The 24,321-nt window shown below is 43.4% G+C and overlaps 1 protein-coding gene across 1 annotated transcript in view; it reads left to right on the plus strand.

The window, feature by feature from the left end:
• Positions 1-24,321, plus strand: part of CMTM7 (CKLF like MARVEL transmembrane domain containing 7) — a 27,731-nt gene continuing 3,410 nt past the window's right edge. The window contains exons 1-4 of the mRNA XM_085051181.1: positions 1-317; positions 20,170-20,343; positions 23,067-23,165; positions 24,197-24,278. Coding sequence (XP_084907307.1) covers positions 156-317; positions 20,170-20,343; positions 23,067-23,165; positions 24,197-24,278 — 517 coding nt within the window. The 5' untranslated portion in view covers positions 1-155. The remainder of the gene's footprint in view (positions 318-20,169; positions 20,344-23,066; positions 23,166-24,196; positions 24,279-24,321) is intronic.

Consider the following 24,321-nt stretch of genomic DNA (forward strand, 5'->3'; position numbering starts at 1 on the left):
AGTTCGGGCGGGCGGGGAAGCGCTTCGCTCCGCCCGGCCCCGCCAGCCCCGGGGCACCGCCGCCCGCCCGCCCCGCCCCGTCCCATCCCATCCCGTCCCATCCCGTCCCGTCCCGTTCCCCCGAGCCGGGCCGGGCAGCGGCGAGGGGAGCAGCCATGTCGCACGGGGCGCGAGTGATCCGCACCGGGGTGAGCAGCGGGGGCCCCGCGGCCCCGCCGCCCATCACCGTCGCCTCCTCCTCGGCGGGCTCGGACCGGGAGCTCATGGACGGCGGCTATTTCCGCTCCTGCGCCGGCATGCTGAAGGTGGCCCAGATGGTAAGGGGCGAGCGGGGCGGGGGGCACTGCCGGGGCGCTGCCGGAGCCCGCAGGAATCGCGCTGATCCCTGCCGGGCGGGTCTGGCGGCCAGGCGTCCGGAGAGCGCCGTCGGGGTGCGGGGCCGGGCTCGGGGAGGGTTTGGCCCCTCAGCTCTCGCAGCTCCCGGCAGCACGGAGAACCCTCGTTCTCCTCGCAGAGCGAAGCGTTGCGCTCTGTCGGAAGCTGCCTTTGCTTCTTCCTCATGCAGCAGCGAGCACTTCTGCCCAGACGGACGTGCGGGAGCCCAGAGTTGCAGTGGTTAACTTTTTGCCATTAACAACGGTAGTGCCGTGATGCGAGGGCTCATCGTGCTGCCGTGGAACAGCCCATTCCTGAGCGTGGGTAAGCTGTTAGGAGAAAGCGGGGCCGAGTGCCAGTGCCGGCAGCGATGTGGTGAAGGTGGGCACCGCAGTCAGGCTGCAGCTCCGGCTGGCTCCGTGCCCTGGCTGTCAGACACCCCCAGCAGTGACCCAGGGACACAGGGAGGGCTGTGGGAGATGTATGGCTGACATTCAAAAGCACTCGATGATGGAACGCTGCCAGGATTTGAGCTGATGCCTTAACTCAGTGCATGAAGTTTAGCTCCATGCAGATGTGGAGAGGATTAACAGATGGATAAGCTCTTTCTCATTTTTATGGCACATAATTATCTGTGGGGTGATTTGTCAGCTCAATTACAGCAGTGGCAGTGATAATGCCTAGGAAAGAGCCTAGAAGACATTATGTAGCGATACCTCCATACATACATTTTCATCATGCAAAAACTTGTGCCTTGACAGTGCCTTAATCCTGCATCTGTTGCCTTCATCTTTTATAAGCTCCAATGCCTTCCTTCCCCCTGTCTGTATTTGTCCAGTCATTTTTTCGAAGTTGTGTAGGTTTTTGGCACCTAGGTTCCTAAGCTGACATTAGAAGTTAGGATTCATTATGTTCTAGGTTACTCAGTGGTAATACCAGATCCTGAAGTTTCTCTTTCAAAGCTGGCCAGTTACTTCCAGTTCATTATTAGCTGTGAGCCACCCTTAGAAATGACCCTCAGTAGCAAGAGATGAGTTGACCATGACTGGTCATGGCTGCCTTTCCCTGCTGAGCATCTGCCTTGTGCTTGTGTGACCTCGGAGTTGTCCCTCACTATGAATTCTGTTCAGTAGGAGCACAAACAGTTGTCTGCTGCCTTCTCCTGGCTGGGTTTGCTCCCAAACCATTGGTGGATCTGGAGAATCTTTTCAGGAGACAAGTGACACTCTTTTGAGCATGTGTCTACTTTGCAACTGAGCCTGTAGCCCTAAAACAGTAGGCTTGTGCTTTGCTGATAAGCTAGAGGTCTATTTGCTTTCACCACCATGGAAAGAACAGTTCCTTTTATGGGCTAGAAATAACTAATCCTCTCTGCCCTCCATCCTGCTGTGTTGTCTCTACAGCTCTGAGGTGTGACTCCTAAAGCTGCCACAGCATGGTTATTTGTGGTGTAATGTCAGTTTCTAGTGCATGTATTAAGTGCATGCATTCTTTACATGCTTTACATATTTTCATGTGCTGGATGTAAATCTATGTAATTTTATGTAATGCTTCACATACTTTGCATAAAGTCATATTTTATCAACACCATTCAATCAAAAACTCATCCTAATTTAAGCAAGTGGCTTTCTGCAGTAACTTTAACAGAAGTTAAAATAATCTAACTTATTTTTTCTTTGCACTCTTTCAGCTTCACCTTCTTATATTTTTCTGCTTTTCAGCTTCCTTGTAAATAGCACCAGTAGGAGTTAATTCAGGTATTCAAGGAACTTCGGGCCAGTGAACTTCTAATATCCCATATCACAATAGAATCTGCTTAAATAATTCCATAAGAAAACCAAATGTTTGTGCTGTAGCATTTAGAAATAACTAGGATACATTAGTTCTGGATTAACTCCTGCACCAAATAAAATAGGGAGAGCTGAATATTTTTACAATCCTCTTTTATCTTTTCTCAGACAGTATTTATATCCACAGGCCCATTCATATTAGCATTCAGTTCCCCTAGTACAAAGTGTTGGCAGTAACATTTCTTGTAAGGATTTCTTTATGCTAAATCTGTAAACCTTCATGCAGTGGTGTTAACGTGGCTGGTGGCTGTAATCTTACTGAGAAAGAGAACTGGCAAAGGGCAAAGGTAAGGTAATTTGGCTAGATATGTATCACACTAAATTGTGTACTGGGCCTCTGAGTGGTTGTGGTTGTGAAGAAGAAACGTTACAAGTTGTGTTATCTTTCTTCCACAATCACTTTTACCAAGAAGTAAAGGATGTGATAGACAGCAGGGAAGAAACATTTCATCATTTACCATAATGTTTAGGGCTGTTTGCTGTACTTGCAAGCCAAAAAACCCCAGTATTTGTATGTATATGTGTGTGGCATAATTCTAATAGATGACAACAACCTGCTATGGAAATTATATGAAGGAAATAGAAAATAATGTTACAATCATTCTTCTGTAAGACAGAAAGACTAAAACTCAGGAATATTGAAGAGATTGTGCAGCATGAATTGTTGCTAATTTTTGGGTGTTACCAGTGCTATCTCTTGAAATTCTAGGTGCTGTGGTGTCTAGCATAGAATGAAATTAAGAAGAAAAAGGTGTTTCTTGCCTGTAAGGCTACACAAATTCTTTTACTTTTTTTGCTAGAGAATTTCTTTAACCTTGCAGAATGGTTATAGCTTTGAAAAGACAGTGCATTTTAGGCATTGACTTCATAGCCTAGGGAATGGTCTATAAATATGTTGAAAATAAACTGGAGGAAAAAGCATAGTTATGTGACTTGTGTGTTTGGTGTGACAGTGAGACAATTTGAAAGCTGCTTTTCCATGTGTGACTTACTAACCTTGGTGGGGACTCATTTCAAAATCCAGTCTGAATGGACACTCTGATTTTAACAGCAAATTACAAAGTATTTAAACATCTAACTTTCTTTAGCTTGTTTAACTTGATGTTGTTAATACAGCTTTTTTGCTTTTCCTTTCCTTCTCTTTTTTTTTTTTGTATTTGCTGTTTTGCCAAGATCTCTTGGGGATTCTGCTGTGGCCACCTTGGTTCTGTAGCAGCAGTGTACTAAGTAAGTGTGTCAGTGGGTGTGTATCAGTGTGCACAATACACTTAGACCAGAGAAACTGACTCGGATTTTAGCCAGCTTGCCCAGTTTGACACATGTGGCACTCTTCAGCATTCTGCAGAAGCTGTGCTGATTTGGTTGAGGCATGTTTGCTTTGTGTCCATGCTACTGCTGGCTTGTTTTATTGTAAGCCTTTGTAGGAACCTCTGTTGCTTAGCTTGGCAAGTTCTCAGTAGATGAGTTCTTGGGAGTTTTTCAAGTCATCCGGCGCCACTAGGGTCATTGCCATGAATGTGCATTCATATTGTCACCAGGGTGGTTCAAATGCAAGAGCTGATTGACTGAAACAAGTCTGGTTCCACTGAGTTTCTCCTGAAGCCCTCATGTGCTTTTTATATTTTTACAGCTGAAGTCTGGAGGAAGTACTGAGGCTGTTGGACGAGGTCCTGCTTTCAGCACAGCCCATGTTGCACAGGGGAGCCTGAATAGGTGTCCCACTCTCTTAGACACTTGGTAGGAGTGATTGCATCAGCTGTCCAAAGTGTCTGGTGCAGAGCTTTGCAGAAGTGCCACCAATACAGATAGAAGAGAGAAAGGAAGAGCTGAGACCTACACATGCTTGTGTAGGTGTCTCAGGCTTCTCAAACTGTTCTTGGATTGCTTCTTTTTCCTGAGAGGTGCAGAGTGACCCATGGCCTTCGTTGCCACTCTTTCACTTCTCCAGGCTGAGCCAAGCTAACTTTGGTCACAGTTCAGACTGAAGGCCATTGTTCTCACAATGACACCACCGTTGCTGTTACAGTAGCTCTTCAGAGTAAGCACAGCCTCAGAATACAGGGTGTTTTAAGCTAAAACCAGTGCTGATTCTGTCAGCTCAATATGAGCCAGGAAAGAGCAGTTTCACAAGGCAGTAAAGAGAAAAAAAAATTACCATCTCAAGGCTGAAAAAAAATATTTACAAGCAGTTGCAATGTAAAAAAAGGATAAACTCAATAAAAGTTGACTTAACAACATCATTTTAATTTGTTTAAGTGCTAAGGCAATAGTTAAAGCTTTTCTGCAGACTATCTATTTAATTTCCAAAGTATGTCTTGACAAAAGCAATGACACACTTGACAAGTGGATGGCCAACAAGACAGTCTGTAATTCTGAGTAACTTTGAAGTGTGCTGAAACCCCTCTGGGTTATTTGTGTACCAACACATAGTTGAATAATAGTGCTCAAGAAAATATTCATTCATCTAACACTGAAGTCTAGAGAATGTTGGTAGATAGGTTGCTGGAGCCAAGTTCCACTTCTGAATGTGCTGTATGATATCAGACCGATTTCCTGGGGAGTTATATTCAGAATAAATTAAAATATGACTAGAAGACAAACTCTGTTAGTGCAAGAAAACAATTCCTAATCAAAATCATTGATACAAGAAGAAGAAATTTACAAAAGCAAGTGCTGCTTGGAATTATTTGAGAGCTACTCATCTTTTAACTTGATCTTGAGACTGAAATGTCTTTCTGTCCATGGAGGTGATTGAAGTAAAACATTCTGTGCAGCAGTGTATCAATGACATGACTATGCCTCTATGGTAATAAAGCTGCTCTGTCAGTAGAGAGGCATTCTGGTGATATGCAGAGGTGCTGAAATTGTAAGCCTATCTGTGAGTCCTGTATAGACTGTGCTTTCTGGAGGATTGAGGAAAACCTCCCCAAGAATGTGCAAGATAAACTCCTGGCTAAGCAATGGGACACATTTTTTGAGGCCGAGGTCAGACCTATGTGTTGTAGCTGCTCACTATTTTTGTTGTTTTGCTGGAAACTGCAGTAAAAGGACCTTGCTGGGCATGCTGAACAAAGAGAGAGAAAAAATTATCTAAGTCTTAGATGGCTCCAAAGTAAGCAGGAGCACTCGAGTAAGGAATGTCCAAGCTTAGTAATACAGCCCAGTAGGACTGGGAGGTCCTGTTATTTCCCCTCTGAGAACACCAAAGCCGGCTGGCTCAGCCAGTGGTGTTTTTTCCGTGCCTCTGCTCTGGGTGGCCATTTTACAATTTCTGCCCAGGTGTTTGCGTAAGAGCTGGAAGCAAACACTGTGCTCTCTACATGTTAACCAAGGAGTGCTTGCTGGTAGGCTGACACAGTTTTATTTGATGAGGCAGAATTTCACAAGCAACACCAGCTTAAGGAATTTTCCTCTTCTGTGTTGTGTCCATGCAGCTGTTCTCAGCTGCAGTGTTGCAGATGTCCACCAGGTCATACAGTACCAGGGAACTAATGGAGCTTTACTTCAGCTCTCTGGTTTTCTTTTTCCGTAAGTGTTTCTAGTGAACAGTGCAGCCATAGAGGCTACTCTGGTTAAGAACAAGTGTCTGGCACAGAAGGGCAGGAAATATGTAAGCTTGAAGTGGTTCCATGTGTTTGAAACCACAAGCTGAGAATGTAGTCCTTTCTCTTTTTCTCTTAGCAGGGAAAGGTTTTGTATCATCTATCTCAATTTCTCTCTACCTCTTTCAGGAAAAAAAAGAAACTTGTAATTTTTCTGATGTTGAAACTGTTCTAGAAGGCTAAAAAAATCAACTCCAGTACGTTTTGTAAAAAGACAATTACAGTCATTATTAAATACTAGGGTATCTCTGCTCTGAATGTGTCAGCAATTGTTTTATTTGTACCCTAAAAGAGGCTTCCGAAAAGCTCAAAGTTGGAGCCATCTTTCATTGCTCATTTGGTGCACCCATTAGGATTTGTTGCAGTACATTCATTAGCAATCTCTGTGCATGTAGAGGTGATTCTTTCTGTACAGGTGATTGAGCAGGGGTTAGCAAATACATTTTCTGAAATAACAGGAAAAAAGGAAATGAAGCATAGAAATTTACATCACCTGAGACATGTTTAGTATGCCTGAAAGAGCAGAGTGAAGTATTGGCAGTGGTTCCCTGGCACATTTGTTTTATGGGAAGTTAAATTTTGAAGTGCCATTTAAAAATCTTAATCAGGTGCACATGGTGTCTGTGGATAATAAGATGTGGTGAAAAACATGTATTCTTACTGCTTTGTGATTTTCTTTTAAGCTGTGCAAGAGCAGTATGTTCCCTGTCCTCACTCTCTTTGGAGGTGGTGTCCCTTTGAACGTCCTCCTCTCGTGCCACAGTGACAGAAACCAGCGGATCCCTTGTTGTCAAGTTCAGTCTCCATCTGCTCAGAGCCTCTAAATGACAAGGAGCATCTTGGCAAGGAGCCAAGCATCCTTCACTGGGCTGCAGGGCTGTAGGTGCTGGAACAATTGGTTGTGTCTCACTTTGATCCAGTAGAAGCCACCAGTGAGAGAAGCATGCCTGACCCTGAGGCTCTGGTACCTGCTCTGCATTACTGGGGTATTGTCCCCCAAAGCCAGACGATGTTTCCTTCTATGAGTAAGTGTTTCCTCCACTCCCTTCCCCGGGGACTCCCTGTGGGGTATTCACTCAGTCCTGTGGCGGAGCTGTCCCCTTTGTGCTATTGTCACGTCATACATGCTGCGGCCTTGTCCTCCTATTTTGTGGTGATATGTAAAGTATACAGCAGCCAGAAATTGCTACTTTCTGTACACAGAGTTCAGACTCTGAAATTGCTGTGATTTCCTTTCACCCACCTGTGAGCTTCCTCTTCTTTGCGTAACTGAGATTCTTAGGGGGTCATTGTGGCAGTTGTGGAAACAACTCCCTGCACTGGGATGCTGGTCATTTGGTGAATGTAATGGCAAGGACAGATGTGCCTGACTGGTCAAGGCTAGGTGTCTGCAGCTTTCAAAGCCAAAACAGACTTGGCTGCTGTTCCTGCAACAATAGCAGCAGATGCAATGCTTACAGCTTCCTCTTCTGCTCACAGCTTCCCTTAAGGAAAATGGAAGTGTGATGAGGACAAAATTGAGAAGCCACTTCAGGGGGAATTTTCTTATAATGTTTTTGGCAGTTTGTTGTGTTGTTTGTTTTTTTCAGAAGTACCACTAGTGAGTTCAAGAAACAAGCATTGACTGCTGGGCAAGAAGTGTGTTGTTAATGTGAGATGACCAGCAGCAGCTGCAGAGCTGCAGAGTGCCTTGGCCTATTTTCCTCAAGTCTGTAATCATGCTCTGCAAGAGCTCTTTTCTTTGTTTGGGAAAAGCACAGTCCCCACTTGCTGCTTCTCACCTGCTGGCTCGTTGAGCCTTTTGGCAATTCCTTGAGTATACAACTTCCTAGCAGACACAGGAGTGCTGTCCCAGCTTGTTGGAGAGGCCTGCCAGTCTCCAGGCTCTTATTGAAGGCTGTCAGCTGCAGCAGTGCCACGGGGGAATCTCATCTATTCTCATTTTTCCCCCACTTTCATCACCCTTCACTTCTCTGGCACCTTGCCCAGCATCAAGTGCTGGCACTTAGGAAAGGTGATTTCTCTGGTGTGCAAAGGCCCACTCTGGTCCAGCAGCCAGGGTGTGATGGTGCCACTTCATCTGGGAATTGTCACGATGTTTTCAGGAACTATCACCTGTGTTTTCCTGATGGAAATTACGATATGCCAGCACAGCTAACATTGGACTTTGGCGATGTAAATGAGTCCTCCTCTTATTCAAGGAGACCTTGCTCAAGGCTCCATTGCTGTGGCTTAGCAAAGCCCTTGCTGGAGGTGATAGATAGGAGCTCTGTAACTGCTGTCTGTGCCACTGCCAGATGTCAGTGTGGTGTTCTGCGAGGCAGGGAGAGGATGGGCAGGTGTCAACTGAAGATCTGAATCAGTCAAGCACTGAATGCCTCAGACAGTGAGAAGGGGCTGTGTTGTGAGCAGCATCTGGAAGGGCGAGCGATGAGCAGATTGCTTGCTGAGGGTTGGCAGAAGGAGGCAGGAGATGGTGCTGAGAGGTTCACGTGGTATCCCTGATCTCAGCAACAGCTTCCAGGAAGATGGGATTGCTTTTTATTTTGTTGTGCATCTAGTTTGATAGGTTACCTAAAATGATCATTGCTGTGGGGTACTGGTTTTGTGTTATATGTTCCTATGTTAGTAGGAATGACATGTGTTGGATACCCAGACCATGGTGGAAACTTTGCAGCACACAAGTAGGGATTAAGCTCTTTCTGTATATCACTGGCAATATGAGACTTGATTGACTTTTTAAAGGGCGAGCAATACAAACAAGCCAAACAATATGTCTGAGAATGGTTCAGAGTGGTTGTCTCAGGGGTGCCTGGTTCCTGCAAGCAGTTTATCTTCCCAGTGAGCTATAAGAAAGTATGGCAGGTGAGGTGGGCAATCTCCTGCTCCCAGGAGGGCTCCCTGTCCAGACCGTGGGTCGGTGAGCTCTCTGCTGCTTTTGCAGCAACAGCCTCAAAGTGCAAAGTTCTCCAGCATTGTCTGCATAGCTGAGGTGTCTCTGAGCCTCCCTGAGCGTGGATATCATCATCGCTGGGTTCCATTGTGCTGAGAGCCACTCTTCTGCCGTTCCTTAAGACGTTCCTTAAGAACCTCTTAATTTTTAGGTTCTACCAAACTCACTTTTGCTGGCCTACTGTTCTCTTGTCCTCCTGGGCTTTATCTTTCTCTTGCCTCAGAAGCACTTTGTGTGCTTCAGGCAGTTGTTCTCCATTTACACAAACCTACCCACACTGTGGACTGGCTTCTCCTGTCATTCTGTCTGACTTTCAGGTTTACCAGATGGAGAGAAGGGTTGACATGGCTCTCCAGGAGGATCTAGATGTTGGAAGTGCTTGACTTGCAGAAGAGATGAGTAAGGATCACAGCTTGCTGTGCAGTTTTTGAATCTGGAGAGATTTGATTATACTAAGGCCCCTCATTTTTGGCTGCTATCACCAGATACTCCACTTTTTACTGAGAACTCTGAAGATTCAAGTCTCTTACAATGTTTTTTACTTACTGTAATCTTTTGATATGTGATTCATGGATTCTCCTTACCATACAAGATAGATGATGTTCTACAGTGGGGTGAACTACAGCAGGAGCCACTTCCATATATGGGGTTTTTTTTCAGCAATAATGTAGTATTTTTCTAAATGGGCTTGTTCATGTGGAACACAGGTTCCCAAAAAGCACCACTATGGGGAGGAGGGCAGAGAGCACAGGCTGAGTGATTGTATCTTTGCATCTACCCACAGTTATATAGAGGATGTGTCTCTGCTCTTACGTGAAACAGCAGGCTATTCCATAGTTTGGGGATTATTACTTGGTGGGAGAGACCACTGGAATGAGTGGCCAGCTAGCTGTTAGATGGGGGCTGTTGCCTGCACAGAGAATTAATTCCTTATTAATAGATGAGCAAGCTACAAAATACAAGGTTCTCCTGGCTTTGTCCAGAGTCGTATTTTCAGTCATTGCAGGTGGCACCTCTTTGAAAGTTAGAGGGAAAGCAGCTGTGTTTCCCAGAGCTGGAACATTGCTAGGGCATTTGATATATTGAAAATTCTGTTCCTATACTTTTCAGACATGCTAGCAGCCAGCTGTGCCATTAGTAGTGTTTTGCAGTGGGTTTTATGTGTTTTGGGAATTGTTTGTAACTTGCATTATGGCACTTGTGCAATGTTACTCAGTTGCCGCAATGCTTTGAGTGTTGTGTGTGCAGCTTTTATGCAGATTGAAAAAGCTTACTGATAGTGCTTTTACAGTTGAAATGCTTTCAATCTAAGTTGATCTTTAAACAAATTGGAGAGAAGAAGAAATAAGATTACGAGGTTGTTGTTGGTAACAAACTTTTTTTCACTAATTCACTGCCTGATGAGAATATAGCATATTGTTTGCCATGTAACTATGAAGTCCTCAGCTTTCAGTAAATAAAATGCAGGACTGTATGGTGCCTTTCAGTGTAGTGCAGGCAGCTGTGGGATCGAGGCAGGGAGCTAGTTCAGCTGGCAGGGGCAGGATGGAAGTCCTGCATGCACTGTGATCAGTGGTAGGCAGGACTTAATTGCAGCTACTAATTACAAAGAATTTCCTTTTTAATGATCATGGCTAACACCCTGCAACAAGGGCTCTTTAATAATGTCCTTCATGTGCTGGTTCTGGGATTACCCCACACCCTTTTCCACCATGGAGGCCTGTGCCTGAGCAGATAGATAATTTCTTATTAATAGATATAGAGCACCACTTGCTTGTACTTTGGGTTGTCCTCTTATCTGAGTTCTAGAGGGTCTGAATAAGATTATTTTGCTTTTTCTCACCCTCCCACCATTTTTATCTTCAATAAATTGCCTGTGGATGGTGGTGCACAAGAGAAGTGACTTATCAGAGGCCAGGCAGCCTCCTTATTTTAGCAAAGCAGCCAGACGAGGAGGAAATCTGCCCAGACGCAGGGGCTGAGAGATGATTGTGCAACCAAAGACTGACTGCTTCACAGAACCATGCACTTGCAGGCAACTGATTTCATCTGTCATTAATGAAGTTTCAAATGGACTGTGCCTTTTATCTTCTTTTTCTAGGAAGGGCTTGTCTGTTACAGCTCACGTTTCCAACACTGCCCTGGAAGAAGGAAATCTCGATTACAGCAGCAGTCAACATTGCCACTTAAATTAGCTGAACCAGTCTTGCATGAACTGCAATTGTAACCTTGGCCTGTGCTTTGCTCATCTTTCTGTTTTGGGAAGCTGTTAAAAAATTATTTTACTCCATCCAGAAATATGTACTTAATAATATGTGGGTGTTGCTTCACTGTGTTGAGGTGTAACATTTGGAAATGTAGAGCTGCAGTCAGTGACATTTCTCTGGGGCATGGTTATCCTGATTGGCTCTCACAGGGATGGAAAATTCCATTTACTATCTTGGCTAGTGTCACAAGCTGGAAACTTTGACTTTTTTCGTTCAAATACAAAATGCATTTTGCTCTTTTTTTTTTTTTAAAGCTGTGATGAAACTGTGTGAGAGTCAGTGCTGTCCCTTGCTCCAAATCAGTAGACACAGTTTCTGTACAATTGCTTGCATTAAAACTTGGGTAAGTTTTAAGATAGCGGAAATCAAACAGGTTTTATCAATTTTATGAATAGTTCTCAGGGTCCTCCTCTTTTCAGATTCGGGAGGAGTGACATTAAAGCAACACAAAGGTTCATCAGTCATCCAGCAAGTACAATGGATGGAAAGAAAAGCAGTTTCAGGTATTGCCAACTACCAGCAGGAAACTGGTGAACCAGAGCTGCTGCCTACAGTGTTTGTGCAGGTGTAGCACCATGCTGAATCCTGTCCCCTGAATGGTGCTGATTTTTGGATGGCTAATTTTTTGATAGATTTTGCAATACATATCCTGATGCAAGACAGTGGGAAAGATATCTAGGAAACAATAGAAGAGGAAATTGAGGTGCATTGTCATGTATAGAGGGCAAATTGGATGGGAGAGAATAAGGAGCAGAGAAAAAGGAAACAAAAAGTTGTCTCTTCTTATAGGTGGTTATAGTAGAGGGGAGAAGTCAAGGAAAAAGAAAAGAGAATATTCTGAGAAACACAAGGATGTGGTTGTACATCACATGGCAAAGTAATTAAATTAAAAGATAACATAGAGCTGGGTGGATTATACATGATGATGTGTATGTCACAGTATTATGGTAAAACTTTGAGATAAGAGTTATAGTGTTTCTTTGTAACTGGGCACCTTGAGGCAATTTTGCTTCTTATTAATGTTATCTTTCCTCCTGCAGTTAGGTTGGCATTTCACATCTTATTTCTATATAGAAAAAGAAAATTATTATCCAGAGTTTAAAGTTACATGGCAAGACAGCAGTTTCAGCCTGCCAATTCAGTACATTGTCTTGGGATTTGCAAAACCCGTATTCAATGTCTTTCTTCAATGAAGACTTTTAATATTGTGCTACCACAGCAGCTAGAAATCCAGATAAGGGGTAGGCTGCATGCAATGGGTTAACCTCAGCCAGCAGCCAAACACCCACCCAGCCTCTCACTTGCTCCACTCCCCTGCAGGGTGGGGAGAAAATAGAAGGAAGGCAAAAAGACCCGTGGATCAAGATAATGACAGTCTTATAATGAAAGCAAAAGCTGCACACACAAGCAAAGCTGTAAATTCATCCACTGCTCCCCATCAACAGAAGTGTTCAAGGCCAGGCTGGATGGGGCTTTGAGCAGCCTGGTCTAGTTGAAGGTGTCACTGCCCATGGCAGGAGGTTGAGAATGGATAATCTTAAGGATCCCTTTCAACACAAACCATTCTGTGAATCTATGATTCTGTATGTAATGGTTGCTTGGAAAGAGAAACAATTTCCCCTTAACCTCCTTTTCTTGAGCTTTTATCACTGAGCACAACATCATATGAGCTGGAAAATCCCATTGCTCAGCTGGAGCCAGCTGTCATTGCCAATGTCTTGCCCACTTGTGAGCCTGCTTTGGGGTGAGGGGAGGGAGAAGAGAGATGGAAAGCCTTCTTGCTGTGTGAGCACAGTTCAGCAGCAGTGGCAAGACCAATATTTTATCAACACATTTTAACCACAGAAAGCCCAGCAGCACGTGAGCTGCTGGGAAGGCAGCTTGTGTTGCACTCACACACAGAACATCACCACTGTGCAGGATGTTGTGCAGCCACAGAGGGAAAGGGAACCTCTGCTTCACAGTCACCAGCAGAGTAGTGAAAGAACTGCAGCGCAGGGGTGACTGATAATGTGCTGTGCTGTACAGCCAGGGGTGTTCAAGAGGATGAGCAGCAAAGTAGTCCTTGCATTAAAGATTAGAAAACAGTTTATTTGCAATGTCATGTGCATGGTGTGCTTTTTTGAATCACTGTTCACAGTCACTCTTTCAAATCACTTACTCACAGTATAAGTAAATAAATGACAGAGAGGAAATAAATGCCAATTTCCATTTTACAGTGAGCTAGGACTCTCATTTTTGTTTATCTTGTGTGCTGAGGTAGAAACAGATTGAACTCAAAGCACCTCTCAGAAAATGAATCTTTCCCTCCTGTTGCTTGTTCTGTCGTTCCCTCCTCAGATGATTTTCACACCTGTTTGTCTGTTACATCTGTGATCTCTTGATTGTCCTGTCTTTTTTTTGTTTCTTTGTTTGTTTGTGGGTTTGTTTTTCTTTTACTGAGCATTTATTTTCATTCACACTGCAAAGGAAAGCAGTCATCTTGCCCTAGACTTTTATTAGCTGTCCTCAAAATTTTTCCCTTTATTTTACGTGTCTGAAGTGTTTCAAAGGTGAAAAGCTTTAGCACAATGCCTGTGAAGTCTTTATTAGTCCTCATTTGCTGACTGGAGGGGCTGAAGTGGTGAAATACGTGATTTACTGAAGTTCAGATGGAAATATGGTTACAAAACTGGGGTCAGGATTCAAGAGTCAGTGGCTTTCAATTCCTCCCTTGTTGTGTCAGTGTTTGCCCGTGGAAATGGGCCTCTCATGCTCAGAACATTAGGCTTTCCCTTAAGAGCAGGTTCTTGTCAGTATTGGAGATCACACAGGATTTATGTTCGTGCAGGTAGCTGTGTCTGTGGAAAATTTAGTTCTCTCCAAATGTTACAGAAGATTTAAGTATTGGCAATAAAGCCAGAGCTTTATTTATGACATCCATTATAGCTGGACAGTAGAAAAAGATCATACAAAGCACTTGCACAGATTGATTCCTGGGTTATAAAATTGTTCTGTGGTCAGATAAACTGCAGTCTTCCACTTCATGAGCAGAAAATGCTTTGTGGTGCCAGCTGGCCTGTAGGGACATGCAGAGCAAAGCAAGTCCTTTCCTTTGCTCCCCTCAGGGCACTAGTGAAGAAAATTGTATGTGTGATCTCTGGGCTGGTGGGCATGCACTCCTGCCTGCCCCTTCCTTGGAGCAAGTGGTTCTCTGCTAAGCTTCTTTGAGCTTGCCAGCTTGGCCAAGGCTTTTCCATCTCTGCTGCTGCACTCCAGCACGATGTGTTAGTGAAGGAGAGCCCAGCCCATTAGTCCTGAGGTGCAGGGAGTTTTCCTGCTGGCCTCTGTGACTGGTGACAGGACTGGAGGATGCAGCCAGCAGAGAGGCTGAGGGTTGTGTGGCTGGCTTGCTCTGGATCCCAGCATCTTGCCCAGCCCAATGCTGTGAGGACAGGATGTTTGGAGCCAAGCTTCCTCTGTAACCTGATTGCATCTGCAGGGTTGCAGCCACCCAAGAGTGAGCAGCACAGGGAGTTAGGTGGAATTCAAACCATCTGAAATCAGGAGTGCAACAGCATCTGGGCCTGATGCCATGGGCCTTTTCTCCAGTATGCATTTGCTTTAGGAGTAATTGGAAGTTGGATCTTCCTCCTATATATAATCTGTTCTTAATACAAAGGCATGATTCCTCTGCTTTCCTTAAGAATGTGTTGAATTTTCCTGCAATGGAAGATTCATTTCCTTGAAGTCTTGATACACATTTTCCTTGTTTTTTACTGAGTGTAATCATGACCAGTGGACTTCAGATGCTGATTTTTTTCGGGGACAAAAAGAAACAAGAAAAGCAGCTGATTAAAAAAAAAAAAACCAGCATTTCCAGGGAACACTTCCAGTAGCATTTTATAGCACAGGAGAGGAGAACGTATCCCTTTTGTCCAGGCCTTTCCTATCCTCGCTAGCCTGAGAGGTACAAAAGGAAAGTGTGCCATTCTGAACAGGCTGATGTAATATCTATGGTCAGGAAGCAAGGTCCAGGGAATTACAGGTTTGCCAACTTCACCTCAGTCCTTTTGGAGATGAAGAAAATCCTCTTAGAAAGCATTTCCAAATACATCAAGGACAAGAAGGTGATCAGGAGTAGTCAACATGGATTTACAAAGGGGAAATGATGCTTGACCAGCCTTACTGCTTTCTGTAATGAGCTGACTAGCTTGGTGGACAAGGGAAGATTGATGGATGTTGTTTACCTCCATCTTACTAAGGTCCTAGTCTCCCATAACATCCTCACAGACAAGCTGACAGGGTATGGATTAGACAAGAGGGCAGTGAGATGGATTTAAATCTGAACAACTCAGCCCAGAGGGTTGTGATCAGTGGTACAAGGTCCAGTTAGAGGCCAGTCACTAGTGGTGTACCCCAGGGGTCAATACTGGGGCTGGTACTGTTCCACATCTTCATTAATGACCTGGATGATGATGCAGAGTGCACTCCTTTGTAAAGTCTGTAGGTGTTGAAAAACCTGGGAGAAGTGGCTGATGAGCTGCAGGGTTGTGCTGCTGCGGAGAGAGACCTTGGCAGTCTGGACAGGGAAGAGTCTCATCAAGTTTGATGCAGGAAAATACCAAGTCCAGGATCTGAGGGCAAGCCCCTGCACCAGCACAGGCTGGAGGCCATCTGGTTGGAAGGCAGTTCTGCAGAGACCTTGGGATCACGGGGGACAACAAGCTGACCATGAGCCAACAATGTACTTTGGTGGCAAAGGTGGCCAACTTCCTGGGCTGCTTTAGAAAAAACTGCATCAGGAAAGAACAAATTGTGTTTCATTTTTTTGGTAGAGCTGAGTTAAGTTCAAATCAGAATGGGGTTTAGGCTTGTGAAGGTATGTCAGTGCCATTCAAGAGGCAACATTTACCACAGTCACATTGCAGAGGGTGTGGTTACCTCATCTTCATCTCAAAAGTAGAGAAGAGAATGCAGATTCTGTAAAAGTCTTGCAGGCTCTGTTATGTCCTTTCTGTCTGCTAAGGCACTGAGTGCCTCCTGGCAGTTTCTGACTTCCTTTAGCTCACATTGACTTGACTGCAAGATAGTTCCTGGTATATACCAGTGTCCCTAAACATGCTTCATGACTCACTTCAAATATCTGGTCCAAAGGAGAGTCAAGAAGTGGATTAGTTTCAGCAAATCAACTTCCATGAAACAGAGTAAATATGGAACTTTATTTGAATCCAGAAATCCCTCCTTGGGGTTGATAAATGCACATGGTCTTTATTTTGCTTCTCAGAAACCAGAAAGCACTTAAATAATAGTGTCCTGCAATGTGTCCTTCATCCCTTTTATAATGCAGGTCTGGAGCCTGGATATATCTTGTGAAGCACATTGAAATCTTCTAATGAGACTGACCATCACTTCACCTGTACTTCTGGTCACACTGGCTTGCTGGCTGTGGGTTACATCTACCTGAGAAATGCTATACTGAAACGGAAATAGCAGTGCCCTGGATTTTTTTTGTGCCTCAAGTTTTTATTTTCAAGGTGGCTAAACCTGCTCCCCTGAGCACAGCTGCATAAAGAATCCTAGTACGATTTGATCACTTTAGTGCCTTGCCATTCATTTCTCTCTCTCTGTGCCACAAACTGACTTCTGAGACAGATGTTGAACTGTGTCCCAGACAGTTACATATTTATCACTTTATCACTCGATTCTCTGGAAACAGTAATCCCAGGAGGAAAAAAGTAGTCATCACCCAGTATATCATGATAGACCAATATCTGGTGAAGGAACTTCAACATTTGTCACTTTTAAAGAACAAATTATATTATGTGGCTCTATTACCTGCATTTGTTAGCATTTTTTTTCAACAGGTGAGTTTTAAACTCTGACTGTACCTGCAGGCAATATAGTGTGGCAGATGTGGTATAACTTTACATAAAGTTGTTGATAGGATCTCCTTTGCACCTGTCCTCTGAAACAGAATTACGTGCTCTGAACAGAGGACCCTCTTGAGAAATGGCGGGTAAATCTCATGTTGCAAAATTTATGCTGAAAAAGTAAATCTTTGAAAGAAATACCTCTTGCCATGCAGTGGTTTCATCCTATCTGTGTGCTCAGGCACATCTAGAAGGGAGAATCTTTACTGATTGGTTTTGGAGTTGTTTTAATCATGAAGAACTGTTGAAATGGAAAGCATGTTTGTTCAAATCCATGAGTCTACCCTATCAGGAGCTGAGCAGATTCTTTATTGGTACCTTGTATCTTCTTATTTCTGAGGATTATAACACCTCAGATTTATTTTCTGTCCTTGGATGGCTCACATTCTTCTTTACGCTTCTCAATTTTTTATGCCTTTTAACTGAAAAGAAAAATATTTTTATGCTTCCATGAAATTGAAAGAAGTGGGTCTAGTTTAAACTAAAGGGTTTTTTCCCAGTGCTTTTTATTATTTGGATGGTGGTTGTACTTCAGAAGTCCAGTCCTCCTTATCCTTTGTACACCATAAAAAAACCTGCAAAAGTTAATTGTTCATGCATGAAATGAGCCAGTGGGCAAATTTAATATTTCTGTGAATTAATGCTTCCTTCCTGATTTTTACAGTGTAATTGAAACTGGGAACTGATTATTGTGAAGACACCTGAGTAAGGGAAACTTCTCCTGGCATTTGGTGGTTAGAGAAGTGTTGTCCTCATTCGACATTTATCCAACAGCAAGACTCAGTGCTTGCTGTGACTTGTTGTTGAGTCTCCCTATAGAAAAAAATTTCATTTAATTTAGTTTTAAATTATGGAAATAATAGCTGTGTCTTGCATCACTTAAAATGTTCTCCTAGATTATAGAGTAAATTATCTCCTGATTGTTCAGGTTATTCAGAGGCTAAGTCAGATGACTTGCTCAACTGACATTAAGATTCAGGGGACTGAGCTGGAAGGTCTGTGGCAGCCTGAGCAGCCAGCATGGTACTGGCTGCTGCCATCCTGCCTGCTCAGCTCTTCCTGTCCTTTCTGTGGGAGTCCTGACTTCTCCCTCACACTCCCTTCCTCACCTGCCTCTGCCTTGCATGGTGGCTGAGCCAGAGTGAAGCTTCTATTCGGTAGTTCACTTTTCTGCTGGCTTAGTCCACTGAGGTGGCTCAGCACAGGGCAATGGAGAGCACAATACATGACAGGAGGAGACATTGGGGTGGGAAGGAGTAGATGACATGCCGTGGCCTCCCACAAAACCACTGCTTAATGTAGACATGCTGTACCTTGGCATAGATTGGACAAAACTGCATCCAAATTATCTCAGAATTGAACTGGGCCAGAGTTCTTTAAATGCTGAATTGTATAGAGCATTGCTGTGTTGTCTTCTAAGAAATGTAGCATTTCAGAAAGCTCTGCCACACATAAGGTGTGAGACTCTGTGCACTTAGGATTCCCCAGAAGTGAGGCAGTGAGACCCCGAGGTCAGGCGTGGTGCAGACAGAAGCACTGAACATGCAGGGTGATGCTCTGATGTTACACTCCCAAACCACAGGGCAGGAACATATTTGGGGAGACAGGGACTGAGCAGTATCATGCATTTTCAAAGGCACATGTGACTTCCATTCTTGAGAAGCAGGGAGTGTGATCTTGCCCTGTACCTCAATGTCCTGTCTTCCCTGCCCTGGGTCTATTCCAAGGTGAGAGGAGTTGCAGGCTTACTGCAGTGCGGAAGTCCATCGCTGGCTTGGACTGAGCATCACTGACAGTGCTAATATCAACTCCTTGCACTTCCACAGTCAAAGTAATGGAGCTGGACCAGCTCTGACAACAGCTTGGCCACCTGTGTGGGAAAGAATCCAGAGCACTGACTTTTTTCTTTGAAGCCACCGTTTTGAGGTGGTTTGCTGTCAAGGCATTGATGTGGCTGTTTGGATGGAGTTTAGTGAAGGTGACAGATCCTTGTGAAGTTCTTACATACAGAGCTTTTGGTTGCTCTTGTGCATGCATGTATTTAGCCTGTCCATGTAGAACTGAGCAGATGAAACTCAGGTAACACTTAGGGAGAATCTAAGCTATGTTGTTTGGGCGTTGGGGGTTTTTTACCTCTTTTAATCTTAAGTAAATTATTCTGATAATGAATGCACTTGGTTAGGAGTTTGGAAGATGAGTGTGCAGGAAAGGATGATGCTGTCTTGAAGCACTGGCTTCCTCAGATAGTTTTTTAATGTCTAAGAGAAACACATAAAATGTGAATCATTACAGCTTCTGGCTAACTCTGGCTGACTTTGAATGAACTAAAAATTACAGTGGCTGAAAGCATGCATTGACAGAGTCTGTAATAAAAAAAAAAATCATATATTCTCGGTAGTTTAATTCTGATTGCCCAGGTTAGCCAGACTGGTGAAAGCAGCAAGATTAGTAAAATAAACAAATAGCTTTAGATTAAAGAAAAAAATGAAATAGCTTTTGTCCTTAGCAAGCCTACTGAAAAAGCTGGAAGAAGTTATATAATAATGCTTTACGGTTTTATGTGGCAGTGTTAGCTGATGAAAGTTTTGGGGGTGAGGTGGGTTAATCAATTCGTCCAAATGTTTATATGATTTGTTCTGATACTGCCTTATAGTCCTGTAATACTCCTGCTCTGTAGGTGGTAGAAAAGGAAGAGTAACACTGTTAGCTCAGTTGCAGCCAAGTCCTCTGATTTTGCATGTGAGAAATGTCACTAAATGGAAGTAAAGATGCATGTGTTCATGGACACTTCCATTTTTCACAGCTTTCAGTGGACTCATTCTGAAAGTCTCTGGGGTTTAGGTGCTTCAGTCGCTGGTGCAACTCCAGGCATTCAGTTCCTTTTCTCTATTTAAGACCTCTCCTGTTGTACAGATGAGACTTCTGTAGATGTCATCTGCAGAGGCACCTTCAAGTTGAGTTCTTCAGGCTGAAACTGCTGCTTTCCTTCTGGCCACTGCCCCTTTCCCCACTCCCAATGGTTGCTTCAGTTCATTTATCAGCAAATTGTAAAACCTTATTATCATGCTCATTACTTTGTCCTCCATTTTGTTGGGACCATCACATTTACATTAGATATTTAATAAAATGCCATTTTGTTGTGCTTAAAATCATCTCCATGACCCTGTGAGCACCATAGTGAAAACCTTTAATGCACCTTTTGTCTTCCAGATCACACTGCTGATTGCATTCATCTGCGTAAATAATTCTCCGTGGACAGATTACAGTGCATACAGCTTCTTTCAGATTGTCACCATGTGCGACTTGGTCATGATTTTGTTCTTCTACATCATGCACATTTTCAGAGTCTACAGGAATCTGACTTGTGTTAGCTGGCCACTGGCGGTAAGCCTGGGTTCCTCTCCTCTCTTGGGGGTTGATGTCTCACTTTCTCAGTCCGTTTTCTTGTGCTGTCTCACAATAATAGTCTGTCTTTCACTCAATTCTTTTTTGCCTTGCATGCAAATCCTTTTGTTGTTTGTGTTCAGTTCAGCAGATTCTGTAACTGTAAGTTTTTTGGCTGATTTGGGTTTGATTCTACCCTCCTTTACACAGGTGTAAACCTAGATTTACTCCATGGAAGGCAATAATTTTATTAAGAGACAATTGAAAAGAAGCTACTGATCATGAAGTCTTCAGCAGATGGATCCTAGCTCAGGTCATTTATAGCAGCTGAGGGATTGCTGAAGTACCAAATCATAGCATTAGAATTCATGTGCTACATCCTGTCCCTAAATAAGGCCTGTGAGTGCTATTTAAATCAGATGTGTCTCTTTTTGGTATGGTTTTAGGTAACTTAAACAATGGCAAAAAATAGGAGCCTCAGACTGATTGCTGTAGCCTGGCCATTCCCGGGATATCCTGCAGGATGTTCCTGCCTCATTCCCACATTTCCCACACACATCCATCTCTCATATCCTAGCACAGAACTAACAAGCAACATCAAAAATGTGAGACCTGAACTTCCTCAGTAGGTCTGGGTCGGGTCAGCTAACAGAAGAGTTCTGCATCCTAGTGTAGGATGGTGGATTTTAGCAACCCCTCAGAACATGCCTCCCTTACATGTGTTAGTTCCACTGAAGGACCAAAGGAATGGGGAAAAGCCAACTGGAGAGATTGAAAGGAATTTTGAAATCCAGGAAGTGGTTGGATGGTGGTTAATGGAAGCTACATAAGTAACTTAGAGATCTACGATAACCGTTTGTCCATCTATCAACTTCTAACCAGAGAGAAAAGTGTAACTTTTTAGCTGAATAATATGGCTAGACTTTTTTCAAATGTATGTCACCTCTGCTTCTAAAGGTACTTATTTATCTAGAGATAATACAGATGCAAGGATTGAAATAAAGGAGTGAAGTAAGCTAACAAATGACAGTTTTCCAAAGCAGCATTTAGTGTGAGCATTGCTGTAGCAGGACTGTGCTGGTTTTGCCTCTGCATAGGCTGCTTTTGTTTTTTGTGTTGTGTGTTTATTAATTCCTCAATGTTCCAGAGTTTAAGGCACTGAAGTTTGTGGCTGCTCAGCTTCAGAAAGCTTTATGGGATGTGATGCTTGAACACTGTTGCTCTGTTACAAAACAAACAACCTTATTTTCAGTCACATTTAAGTATCTTTAGAACAGAAGAGGAAGACGTGCAAGAGACTCTGGGAAACTACAGCTAGCATTCAGATGAGTTTCCTGGCAAGATCTTTACATTGCAGTCAGGGGTGTGTGATTTGCAGCCAGTAAAGTTGAAGTGGTTCAAGAGGTTGTTCAGCACTAACACCTTTCAAAGCTTGGAAGTATTTCTCCAGAGGGTCACTCTTCCGGCCCTCCCGGGAGTTGGTTCTCCACCTAATGTAGCCTTTGATGATTCTATTGCAGCTTTGCCCATCCCTCTGATTCCTCTAAAGTAGTAGGCTGTGTACACTGCTGAATTTGGTGTCTCTAAAGAGGCAATGGCATGTCTCATTTGCCTGCTGCGTCATGGGCTAGTCAGAGAAGCCTCCTTATGCATGTAATTTATTCTGGCAAATGCAGGGGTTGAGATTTTGATTACCTGAAACAAGTTTACAAATTAGGAAACTAAGTCAGACTCTCTAAAGAGTCTACATTACAGCAAAAATCCTTCAAAGCTCTTTTTAACACCTGAGCAGACTGAAACTGGTATGGTAAATTGTTCATCTTCTAGGCTTTCCTTGGACAATTTCCTTTTGGGACTATATTCTATCTTTTGGCTTGAGACAGAGTCTCTCCTCTCCCTTGTATTTGCTTGGCTCACATTGGTAGTGCAATGCAGATAAAGGAAGCAGATATCCCCGTGCTCACCCTACCGTGCACAAGAAACATTATGCACACCACGTTCAGCATGCAACTGTGTTGTCATAAGCTCTGTGAGGGTTCAAAATCTAAATTCACGGATACCCCCTGCTTGTAACAAGGTAAAATTGACTGCTGGACTGATACTTATCACACCAGAGAGGAGTTTAAATGTGATGCCTTGGTCCTCTCTCAGAAAACCCCATGGAATCATGTTTTACTGCAGTTGTGCTTTTCATGGCTTCCCTCCTATTTACAGTCTTGGTTGATGCAAGTTGTTAGTAAATGCAGCAGTAGATCCAGAGCTTGCTTTGTAAAATTATCAGAAGTAGAAACATTTGGTTTTCCACTTATGCCATTTCATACAAGCTAGAGAAATATGTTCTTAAGGCTGATTCCTTCCTCCAGAGCCATCTCTTCAAGTAAGGTGCATACTTGATGCAATAAAGTAATGTGCCATGCTGATTGAAAGGATTGCATCCATACCCAGTAAGTAAATCTTATTCCAGTAATAACATTAGTAGACCCAAACTGTTCTTTTTTGAACAGAAACTGAGGCTTGGTATAAAATCCACTCACAAGGCGAGTTGTTGGGTTTTGGGGTTTGGGTTTTTTGTTTTGGTTTGCTTTGCTTTTTTTTCCCCCTTTTGACTATGTTTTGTCCTCTGGGTTTGACTCCCTTCTGACAGCTTATTTTCTTTCTGAGACATACCAAAATACTTTCCAGATAAGTTTCCCTTCTGATGCATGCTGTGCTTGTCTTTTCAGGAGTTTCTTCATTACTTAATTGGTACACTTCTGCTCCTCATTGGATCGATTGTAGCAGCGGCCAAGAGTTACAATATAACTGGACTTGTGGCTGGAGCGGTAAGGCTGTTTATTAGTCTTGACACCTTTAAAATTGCAATATATATTAGATAGGGCATTGGAAATCTATCACTTGTACCTCTGTTTTCCTGCAGACTTACCTTACTTGATTCTTGGTTGGGTGCATTACCTTGTAGCTCATTTCAGTGAATGTTCTGTATCACAGTGCCAACAAAAATATTTTGTTGTCAGATGCCAGACTCACCACTAAAGGTGGTATTCATCCTGACAGAGTGTTGAAACCAAAGGCTTCTGATTTAGCTCATCAGAACTAATGTGTTTAGGTGAAGAATTAAGACAATTATGTTTTGAGAAAAGACTATTGTAGCAGCTAGAAGTTACCTAAAGGATTTCACCCCCATCTGCAGCTTTTGACACCTCCTGCTCCTGAGCAGAGCCCTGTTCAAGATAATTTCACGTGAGCCAAATCCCACTGGGGTCCTGAGCTGACTTACTGGCAGATGCTCTCTGCCTGTTGGCTGGAGGGTTTTACAGAGAGAGGCATGACTTACAGGTGTGGGTGACAGTATTTGCACAGCAGCAGGACCTGAAATGCAACTCCTCCTGAATAAAGAATTACTTTCAGAAACTTGGTCCTGATGATGCAAACAGACTAGAAGACCTACCTGACTTGTTTATTTGGCAGACACCAGTGAAAGACTTGTTTGAATGGGGCAGTAAAAGAGCAGTAATCAGAGGTGCTAGAAACAGTCTTGTCTTTGTTTCAGAATCTTAGTAAGTAGTTTAGAAGTTGACACTCTGTGCTGCTGTCCAGCTTTTTCTCCCTCCTTGTGTATGACTCTTGGTCTATCTTTGAGTCATTGTTTTGACAAGACATAAGCTGCTATTATACTACAGAAACCTTTGGCTTTTTAGTCTTTTGGCAGAATGCAGTAAAAAAACCCACTATTTTTGGGTCTGTTAATCCCATAAAATGTGTAGCTGAATATCCAAAAGTGTCCATACATGCACGGAATATGTGTCATCTAATGCTCCATAAATATTTGTGGTTTGTTTGTTTTTTCATCCAGACTTTCGGGTTCCTGGCTACAATACTTTGTGTTATAAGCATGTGGTCATCCTACAAGGTTTCGTGCATCACAGAGTCAACAAGTAAGTCTCATGCTTAGTAACTGCCAGAATGCTTCCCAAAATG

Source organism: Lichenostomus cassidix, chromosome 2 (genome assembly GCF_008360975.1).
Source record: "Lichenostomus cassidix isolate B80296 chromosome 2, HeHo_3.0, whole genome shotgun sequence".
NCBI classification, from domain to species: Eukaryota; Metazoa; Chordata; class Aves; order Passeriformes; family Meliphagidae; genus Lichenostomus; species Lichenostomus cassidix.